Below are 10,945 nucleotides of genomic sequence, written 5' to 3' on the forward strand. Positions count from 1 at the left end.
GCAGCAACTTTCACGAAGTACTATCCTCTTAATTTTATTTGCACACTCTTACCAAGGTTCTATATATAACTATTGTAGCCTTATTTTATGATTCAAGAACATCACACCAATACTTAGCACATTTTGACTCATCAATTTGTATCTCTACTTTTAACAATGTATCTGTATTCCATTCTCTTTGAAATCTAAAGCACAAATATTAACGGAGTTTTAACTTATCATGCAAGGTCAGTGGAAGTCAACTTAAAATCTTCCATGTTCAATAATTTTAAAACACTAATAACGCAACATGAACCCTAATCACAGTTCAGCAAGGTATAAGATGCATATGGTAGATTTGCTTCCAATGTCTTCTTTCCTAGTAGGGATCTACAGGGCCAGCCTGATCTAATACAGTAGAAAACAGCCTGACAATCTAACAGGAAGTGGCTGCCTTAAACAAAGGTGTCATGAAATACATTATTTTATCCATTTTTTGTACCGAGCAAGCCAGCCAATCCACGGCTAGCAACAGTTACAGAACAGATAGTTCCAAGAGTTGCAAAGTGGCAACATTCAATTTTGACAAGACAGTGCAGATATCACTGAAAAGGAGTATAAAGGATAAAGCTGGAAAAAGAAACCAGTGTAGACTGCATGTTGGAGTGCCTTTTTTTTTTCTAAACTGTACTGGTGGGAATGGCAACTGAACTAGAGGTTCCAGACAAAAGTGCCAGTGAGAAATCAAAAGTAGCTGAATGGCTGTGCTGCAGAACACCAAGTTATTCTAGGAATTAGTAGGCAGTTAGGTATTGAAGTCAATGACATCCTTGGAACTGAAGGAGGTGGGGGGAGGGGCAGTGTTGGTGTTGGAAAGAGGCCAGAGCACAACCAGTTTGGTACAACTGAATGTTTCATGAATGCAACTACATTTAAGACTCAAAAATCCAGCACTGTATTAGTATTGGCTTGGTTAATCAAACAAGTTAAAGATAATATCAAATTGGAAGAAAAATATACAATGTAGCAAAATTAATCATAATCCAACAGATTGGGCAAATTTTAAAAGTCAAAAGATGACCAAATAAGAGGGAGAAAATTAACTATAACTAGCATGGAATATAAAGAGACAATAGAAGTTTATTTAAATTTAACAGAAGAAATAGACAGGCCAAAGTGAGTACAAGTCCCCTTAGAAAATGAGGCCCAGTAAATAAAGGGGAACCAGGAAATGGCACAGGAGTTGAATAGATACTTTGCATAAGTCTTCATGGTAGAGGACACAAATAGCATTACATAAAAATTAAAAACTCAAGGGGCTAAAGGATGGATAGGGTAATAAATAACTGTCATTAGTTTCAGTTGTACTTTTTCTCCAACGAGATTAAAGGCCAGTAAATTTGCCAAATTAAAATGCTAGGGTGCAACTCATCTAAAGGAAGTAGCTAGAGGTAGTAGTTGCACTCATAGTAACCTTCCAAAAACCCTTATTCAATACAGGGAGACAACCAATTACAGGTAACTATAGGTCAGTTAGCTTCGTATCAATCATTGATAAAATGTCATCACCTCTACTTTAAACGGATGTAGTAGTGGAGCATTTAGAAATACAAAATACGAAGAGAAAACATTGCTTCATGAAAGGTAAATCATGACCTCATTTGCAGGAATTTAGGATGTAACAGGCATGATTGATAAATTAGAATCAGTAGTTATAATATATTTAGAGCTCCGTAAGGCATTCCATCAGATAGAATACATAATGTCTCGAAGTTGGGTAGAGCACATGCGAATTGGAAGACAGGAAGTTAGAATTTGATGTTTGTAAAATGTTCAGGCAGAAAGCAATGCGTGGTCCCTTTAAAAGATGATGTGCTTTTTCTATTCTTAGAGATATCTGTGAGCAGCAGCTTGAAAGTTTGCAAGTACACAAACAGCACCCAAATTGAAACATTTGTATCAAAAGGTTGTACAGTTAGCAGGCCAGGCGGCAATTTTTAACCAGGACAAGTTTTGAATTTAGCCAATCAATTTGAACCAGGCACTTAGATACCAAAAACCAAATTAAATTTAAATCTGATGGTTTTGACAACATACGACCAATCCCATCCTAAGAAATACTGACATGTCATCAAGGGTATAAAAGAAGGGGGCAGCTGGACAAAGACAGAGCTAATAGCCCTCAGCTCTCAAGAGAGAATAACTGGCTCTTATGGCGTCCTCTATGCCTTAGAAGAAGCACCATCTAAATAACAACGGTTCCAATGACACAGTTAGTTAATATTCCTGACAGAGGAATCGATGGAGAAAGCACAGAACATTCCGAAAGACGTAACCTGGCTGTAATTCTGAAAGACTAAATTTTTTTTTTATATACAAGTGGGTCTTGTATTTATTGGAACAGCATATCATTAGAATCTTGCCGTATTCGGCAATCGTTAGTAGTTAGAAGGAATTTATCCTGTTTGTTAATAGCTTAGTTAATTTGTTCACAGTTAGAGTTCGACAAATAAAACGGTTACTTGTTCATTGTAAAGTGAGTGCCAGGGATTTATTTTATTTGACCGCTAGAAGTTGCTGAAAGTCAGGTTACACCACTTTTCACACTCCTTTTACAGATTATAGAACGAGGTGCTCCTCTTTGGGTGTTTCGGTGTTAGTTCTCGGTGGGGGTGGAACGATCGATGTCCACTTTATGACAAGTAGGCTACTTACAAAGATAAATGCACATATTTTTGAGGATTGTATATTAGCATGAAAAGAGAATTGATTAACAAATAGAACACAGAATTGGGATAAAAGAGGCATTTTCAGGATAGCCACCTGTAACCAGTGGAGTACCACAGGAATTGATGCTGGAACCACAATTATTTGCAATATGTTAATGACTTGGATGAGGACAGTCAACGTACTTTGTGAAGTTTGCAGTGGACACAAAAACAGGAATGAAGGCAAGTGGTCAGGATGTCAGAGCTGAAGTAGAGATACAGACAGGTTAAGTGAGTGGGCAGAAAATTAGCAGATGGTTATAACAAGAGATTATGCATTTTGGCAAGAAGATTAGAAGAGGTAAATATTACTTAAATGCAGAAAGACTGCAATAAATAAAAAAACTGCAGTGGTATTTGGACAGCCCCATGCATGAATCACAAAATGCTAGCATCCAAATTCAATACGTAATATTGAAGGCATTTGGACTGATGGCCTTTATTTCAAAGGAAATGGAGTACAAAACCGAGGTTTTGCTACAATAATATTAATTAGATTACATCCGGAATATTGAGAGCAGCTTGGGTAACTTTATGTACAGGCAGTCTAGGAGGTTTCACCCAGTGATTTTGGGTATGGAGAGGCTGAGTAGGCTGGTCTTTTACTTATTGGAGTTTAGAAGAGAGGGCCTCATTGAAACAGACAAGATTCTTAAGGGGCTCAACAGTGTGGATGAGGAGAGGTCGTTTCCTTCTCGAAGAGTCTAGGACCAGATAGGATAATTATAAAGTAAGGGGTTGTCCATTTCTGTCTTAAATGAGGCGTAATTTGTTGTCTCAGGGTAGTGAATCTATCCAACTTCTTTTACTCGAGGGCTTAAGTATATTCAACGCTGAGTTAGCAGATTTTTATTCAGGAAGCAAATCAAAGGTTATTAAGATAAGACAGGAAAGTAGAGTTGAGGATTTTCAGCTCAGCTATAATCTCACTGAAACTGATGCAGATTCCATGGGCTGCATGGCCTACTTCTGCTTCCCTTTATGGTCTTAAAATTTCTGACCTTCTGTTTTTTGATTCATCCACTGATTTCACCTGGAACATGCCAAATAAATAAAATAGCAAAAACACTGCACTCTACACATGCTATTTTTGATTTCCAAATGCAATACTTTGCACATTTGCATTAAATTACAGCTGTCATCCACCCCATATATTGTAATTTGAACTTTCTCCAATTCCACCACTTCGGCTCATCTGGTAACTGATGCAATGTTGACCATTTTGCATTGAATTTTTGAATACAACGTAATTTATGAAAATTAAAACTGCAGTCGTCCCAAGACTATGCCCATGGGGCACAACTCCAGACCATCCATCACCCTAAGCTATTCTAATGTACATCAGTGTTATCTCATTTGCCACATACATAGTTACAATTTGCTCATGGAAGACACCTCCTGAAAAATACAAAAATGATGTAACTACATAGTGCAGTCAGGTCAAAATACAGATTTTCAATGAATAAATCGTACCTTGCATGCAAACATTCATCTGCAAATTCGGTGGTAACAAGACTGAAGTATTTTTCCAGCTTTGACCATAGATTTGGCTTGGGAATCCAGCCATTATGTGCATGAATCGAATGAATCTTTGCTAGTTGTCTGGTTATAAGCCTGAGCAGCAGAAAATGAAGTGACACTTTAAATGGAATCGAATTAGACCGGCAGTAATGTTACACTACACTGCAATTGAAAAACACTCACTCACTGTTGACATTGCTATTTATCTTTAGAAGTCGTATCTTCAACAACATTAAAAAACTCATGTCTCTTCTGATTTAACTGTCAAAAGGCACAGAAAAGAACTGAGGACCAGAACAAACTGCCACCATTTGAAGGGGTAATTCACTGTAGCATTTTATGAAGTACAATACTGAAATACATCTGGATCGCTCCTTGGACACAGGGCCTGTAGCCAAAGTCCCACCACATTCTTTGAAAAGCAAAATGTGAGACTGGATGACTTTGTTATATTTTATAATCACCAATTCCCAACATGAAAATTGCAGAATAGTACCATACTACTTAGTTTTCATTTTTCAGGCGTTTATGGGACATTTAACAATTTAAACAGCAGAATGACCCATTAACAGCAACAATATTTAATGGTATTTTAAAAAGTGAGTTGTTGCACTTCTATTTAGACTAGGGCTCACTTAAATGTTCGAACAGGATATTTTTTCTTCTACTCGAGTTAAAGGTAGTCATTCTTTATACTAAACCTTCAACACACTCTTTAGTCATTTAGTTACTAATTTGAATTGTGTAATCAGAAAAATAAATCTGCAGGTCTTCAGCCAGTCTCCAATTTGCAATTTGAAAAGTCTCCAGTAGGATCAAAGATGCAAAGGCATGTATACCAGTAAAAAATGCACTGCATCGGAATTTCCATTTAAGGAAACATTTCATGGAATCATAGAATTCCTACAGTGGGGAAATAGGTCATTCGGCCCAATAAGTCCACACAGACCCTCCGAAGAGCATCCTACCAGACCCAACCCTATCCCTGTAACCCTGTATTTCCCCTAGCTAACTCACCTAACCTACACATCCCTGGACACTACTGGCAATTTAGCATGGCCAATTCATCTAACCCGCATATCTTTGGACTGTGGGAGGAAACCAGAGCACCCAGAGGAAATCCAAACAGATGCAGAGGGAATATGCAAACTCCACACAGGACAGTCACCCAAGGCTGGAATGAAACCCGGGTCCTTGATGCTGAGGCAGCAGAGCTAACCACTGAGCTCAAAATATAAACTGGATGGGACTAAACCTGTTAGAGTTAAATAATTATTCACTTCTAGACCGAGGCACAATTTAATGCTCAGCCTGTAAAATGCATTACAAAGTACCGAGTCAGAATTTAACAACAAGTTGAGATGCATGACTCCCCTAATAATAACAAAAATAGAAAATAAATGACTGATGCTAGGTAGAAAAATCATGCAATAGGCTCACAAAAGACTATTTCACTAAGTTTAATTCTGGCCTTTACTAAATCAACAACTGTCCTTTAAATGAAATTGTGCTGGTGCCACAACGATGTGCTCACGTTAAACCACAAACAGTGTGAAAAACAAAAACTATGATTTTCTATTTTTTTGAATATTTATGAAATCTAGAAGAGGAGGAAAGAAGTACCTGAAAATGGATGGATTCCTGACATGTTTTGGATCCAATGCAACGCCTTCCATAAATTTATAACACAGCCCATTCTGAAAGGTGCAGTACAGCTGTGGCGCACAGCCATGAGCATGCAGGACGTGAAAGCTCTTCACTTCATTTTCGCGATCAACAAACAACTCGGTCTTGTTGCCATACACCCTCACCAAAACAACATCGTCTAATGAATCACCAACATAACAAGCAACAAGTTTGTTTGTAATACCATCTGTGAACACCTGTTGAATCAAAATAAAAAAACTGAATCAATAAAACACCTTAATCATATCAACTGGGCAAATGATTGCATAAAGCAAGTTGCTATTCTATCAATATCTTACATTCAGATCATACTCTAGTAGCATCGCTGTTAAAGATGGAGACAAACACAATCAATCATGCACTATTCTAAAGTATCAAGGCTTCAGAAAGATCACCAACATTTACTGATGTTCATACAGGCAGCCCCTGGTTGAGAACGGGGTTCTATTCTTGAGTCTGCACACAGTTTGAGCACAACCAAGTTGTGGTTCATAAGGAAACGCCCGTCGGGTTTTTAAAGTTACACCCTTATGGGATTACAATCATATGTATGAACGCACATAAGGAGGGCATTCGTAAATCAGGAAACCCTTGTATTAAGATGGTAGGCACACAGATTTCAAACGCTGCGAAATTTTTCATAAAAATACCAAAGGAATATGGATACTGGAAATCAGAAACAAATTAGAATTTATTAGAAAATCTCAGGTCTGACAGCATCTGTGGACAGAAAGTAGAGTTAATGCTTCGGGTCCAGCTACTGGACCCAAAACATTAACTCTGCTTTCTCTCCACAAATGTTGCTAAAACTGTTGAGATTGTCCATCAATTTCTGTTCATGATTATGAAATCCTTAGTTGGAAACCTGGCACTTATCCAAGTCAAGAAATCTCAAAATATAAATTTCATATTTTGCATGCAACTGATGGCACTGTTTATCTTTAACAAAATGACATTAGAATGAATATCAAGACTAGGAAGGAGAAATTAAATTACTTGACTTCTCCTACACTCAATACAAAGTCTAATCTGCTTTACCAACTACTATCTATTCCTATCAATACAAATTCTGAATAATTTGTGGCATAAAATAACTAAATACAGCAAGACAGTGAATCAAATATTTTGCTATTGCATAGCCATCTCCTACACAAATCAACCTAGCAGACATATTGATAGGATCCAAGTAGGTTTGGATGGCCTTTCAGATAGATCTCCATTGCCAAATCTATTTATTCAGAAAATCAGCAGATATCTTCTGCTGTAACATGACTGTCAATATAACAAACAAATCTATAACCAAGTTACCATACAATGATTTTTCTTAGTCCTGCTGGATCTTCTCATTGAGAAAACAATTTGGATATAGCCTAGTTAAAATGGTGAAACCATGCACGAGCACTTCAAAAAGAGTTAGACAAAATATGACTACGTAAGCCCACTTAAGTGTACGCTATGTCAAAAGCCCCAAAGCTTGGTTTTAGGTGCACCTGAAAGGAAGGAGGGTACAAAGGAGGAGTGGTTAAAATCAGGGTGCCTGGACAAACAGTCAAGGTGACAATGATAGTTTAGAAATGGGAAGATAAACCATTGCTTGAACTTCCATGGTGCACTGGACATATAAAAATGGGACCAAACAAAGGCAGTGTAAAACAAATTGGACATGTACAAGAGAGACTGATGTTATGGCTGATCATTGCTACTGCATGGATGATGAGGGGGGAAAACAGGACAATCAATCGCAGGATAACATCTGTAACTTCAATTAGGATTACTGAATGCCACTTCCAGGATCAGAGATTCCTGATTCTGAAGCAAAATACTGTAGAAGTTGGAAACCTGAATGTGAAAAGGACATTGCTGGAACTATATAACAGGTCAGAAAGGAAAATATTGGAAATACATAGCAGGTCAGGCAGCACCTGTGGAAACAGAAATAGTTAACATTTCAGGTCAATGACCTTTCATTAGAACTGCTTGTCTTTCACATTCTGAGATATGAGATTCAAATTTGGAAATGCATGCACAAGCAGAAATGTCAGAAAGTGAGAACCCAACGAAGGGCATGAGAGGAAAGGGAGGCACAGCATAAGATGTAATAAAGGTTAGCTAACATGGTGCCACCATTTAAGAAAGGTGGTTAGGGAAAGCCAGTGAACTACAGATCGGTGAGCCTGACCTCAGTGGTGGACAGGTTGTTGGAGGGGATCCTGAGAAACAGGATTTACATGTATTTAGAAAGGCAAAGTCTGATTAGGGATAGTCAACATGGCTGTGTGTGTGGGAAATCACGTCTCACTAACTTGGTTGAGTTTTCTGAAGAAGTTACAAAGAGGATTGATGAAGGCAGAGTGGTGAATGTTATTTATATGGACTTCAGTAAGGCATTGGACAACGTTCCTCATGGTAGACTGGTTAGCAAGATTAGATCACAAGTAATACAGGGAGAACTAGCCATCTGGATACAGAACTGACTCAAATGCAGGAGAGAGGGGGCAGTGGTGGAGATTTGCTTTTCAGACTGGAGGCCTGTGACCAGCAGTGTGCTGAAAGGATCAATGCTGGGTCCACTGCTTTTTGTCATTTATATAAATGATTTGGATGTGAATACAGCAGGTATGCTCAGTAGGTTTGCAGATGACACCAAAATTGGTGGTGTCGTGGACAGCCAAGGATACCTCATAGTTCAACAAGACCTTGATCAGATGGGCCAATGGGCTGAGGAGTGGCAGATGGAGTTTAATTTAGATAAATGTGAAGGGCTGCATGTTGGAAAGGCAAAACAGGGCAGGACTTATATACTTAATGGTAAGGTCTCGGGGAGTGTCACTGAACAAAGGGACCTTTGAGTGCAGGTTCCTGCAAAGTGGAGTCGCAGGTAGAATGGGTAGTGAAAAAGGTGTTTGGTATTCCTGCCTTTATTGGTCAGTGCATTGAGTGTAGGAGTTGGGAGATCATATTGAGGCTGTACAGGACATTGGTTAGGCCATTGTTAGAATACTGCGTTCAAGTCCGGTCTCCCTGCTTTAGGAAGAATGTTGTGAAACTTTAAAGGGTTCAGAAAAGATTTACAAGGATGTTGCCAGGGTTGGAAGGTTTGAGCTATAGGGAGAGGCCGAATAGGCTGGGGCCATTTTCCCCAGTGTGTTGGAGGCTGAGGGGTGGCCTTATAGGAGTTTATAAAATCATGAGGGGGCATAAACAGGATGAATAGCCATGGTCTTTTCCCCAGGGTAGTACAGTGCAAAACTAGTGGGCATAGGTTTAAGGCGAGAGGGGAAAGTTTTAAAAGGAACCTAAGGGGCAACCTTTTCTATGCAGAGGATGGTGCATGCATAGAATTAGCTGCTACAGGAAGTGGCGGAGGCTGGTACAATTACTACATTTAAAAAGCATCTGGATGGGTACATGACTAGGAAGGGGTCGGAAAGATACGAGCTCAATGTTGGCAAATAGGACCAAATTAATTTAGGATATCTGGTCGGCACGGACGAGTCGGACCGAAAGGTCTGTTTCCATGCTGTACAGATCTACGACTCTATCCACACCACTTGACAACGCCTCCTGTAGTGCAGATCCCGTGCCAGGGACACATTTCCCAAATGGCAACTGTGTGCCCCGTCCTCCCCTGCCCCCTCAATACCTCCTCCCTCCCCATCCACAGCCCACTCCCTCTCTTCCCATCAGTACCCTACTCCTCACCAGGGCCTAACCCTTCTAGCACTGTTGCTGGTGGCCTGATAATCTTCTAGAAAGAACAGATGAGGGGAGGGGGCACGGATAAACAAAGTGACAGAACACCTCATCACCGTCAGCCTAGTCGGGCCCTGCCAATAACGGCGCAGATTCAAGGCCCTGGCGACAGAGACACACCCTCCCCCAGCCTTACACTTACCTTCAGTCTGACCTGAGCCGGGTCCCATCGCGGCCTCAGTTCTTTCATGAGCCGCAAAGAGCCAGTTGCCATGTCCTGTTGATCCACGGTGATGTGAAGCCTAGGGACAGCGGGCGCCGCAAGAGGGACATGGATGTAACTGGCCATGGCGTCACCGGCTTCTCGTTGCTGGAACCTTCCAGGGAGCCGCGCATGCGCCGACCCGGCACGTTCCCAGCAGCGTCATGACATCAGCCACCGCGTCCGTCCCCAACCACGTGACGGTATGCGGAAGCAGGCGGGGCTTAGACAGACTCATCCACAAATCACATTGGTCCTTACATTCTTTAACTGATAGCTCAATGTTTAATACTGCCGCCTCACAACACCAAGGACCCGGGTTTGATTCCATCTTCGGGTAACTATCTGTGTGGAGGTTGCACACTCTCCCCTTGCTCTTCCCACAGTCCAAAGATTTGCAGGTTAGGTGGTTTAGCCATGGTGAATTGTCCATAGTGTTCAGTGAGATGTAGTTTAGCTGCATTGGTTATGGGAAATATAGTATGGGTCTGTTTGGACTTGTTGGGCCAAATGGCCTGTCCCCACGCTGTGGGGATTCTGAGAGTGAAACGTCCCAGGGGACTTCACTGAGCAATCAAAATGATGACACTGAGCGACAAAGCAGATCGTAGAAAGAGGTAGTCTTTGAGAAATGTATTCAGTGAGAGGTTTCTTGTGGCACATTGTTACACAAAATACTGTGCTGCAGGTCATCTGAAATAACAGAAAACGTCTTTGTGCTCAAGGCCTAAATCCACAAAGGTAAGAGTACTACTAATTGATTCACAGCCAATAATGGCTGAATAGCGTTGACTAGACTTCCAAATATAGATATAAAACCCCTGGAATCTTGTAAAACAAAACTATGACATGTCATAAGAAGGGCTTGTTATAAATTTCTAGATAGATAAACCAAGATAAACTAAGATGACAACAAGGTGTAGAGCTGGATGAACACAGCAGGCCAAGCAGCATCATAGGAGCAGGAAGGCTGACGTTTTGGGCCTAGATCCTTCATCAGAAATGGGGGAGGGGGTTCTGAAATAAATAGGGAGGG

General features: G+C 40.3%; 1 protein-coding gene across 9 annotated transcripts in view; it reads right to left on the minus strand.

Moving 5' to 3' along the window:
- Positions 1-10,084, minus strand: part of etnk1 (ethanolamine kinase 1) — a 58,396-nt gene extending 48,312 nt beyond the window's left edge. For 2 of the 9 annotated variants that reach the window (XR_007264440.1, XR_007264441.1), the window contains exons 1-3: positions 9,850-10,081; positions 5,892-6,151; positions 4,221-4,361 (exon numbers count right to left, since the gene is read on the minus strand). Coding sequence is in view for 7 of the 9 variants with exons in the window: in XM_048610085.1 (XP_048466042.1) it covers positions 4,221-4,361; positions 5,892-6,151; positions 9,850-9,996 (548 nt within the window). In the remaining 2 variants the exon portion in view is untranslated. Of the gene's footprint in view, positions 1-4,220; positions 4,362-5,891; positions 6,152-9,849 lie in introns of all 9 variants that reach the window. The other 7 variants (XM_048610090.1, XM_048610091.1, XM_048610089.1 and 4 more) reach the window with 5 other exon arrangements.
- Between the last annotated feature and the right edge of the window lie 861 nt (positions 10,085-10,945).

The sequence above is a fragment of the Rhincodon typus genome, chromosome 22 (assembly GCF_021869965.1).
Source record: "Rhincodon typus isolate 14 chromosome 22, sRhiTyp1.1, whole genome shotgun sequence".
NCBI classification, from domain to species: domain Eukaryota; kingdom Metazoa; phylum Chordata; class Chondrichthyes; order Orectolobiformes; family Rhincodontidae; genus Rhincodon; species Rhincodon typus.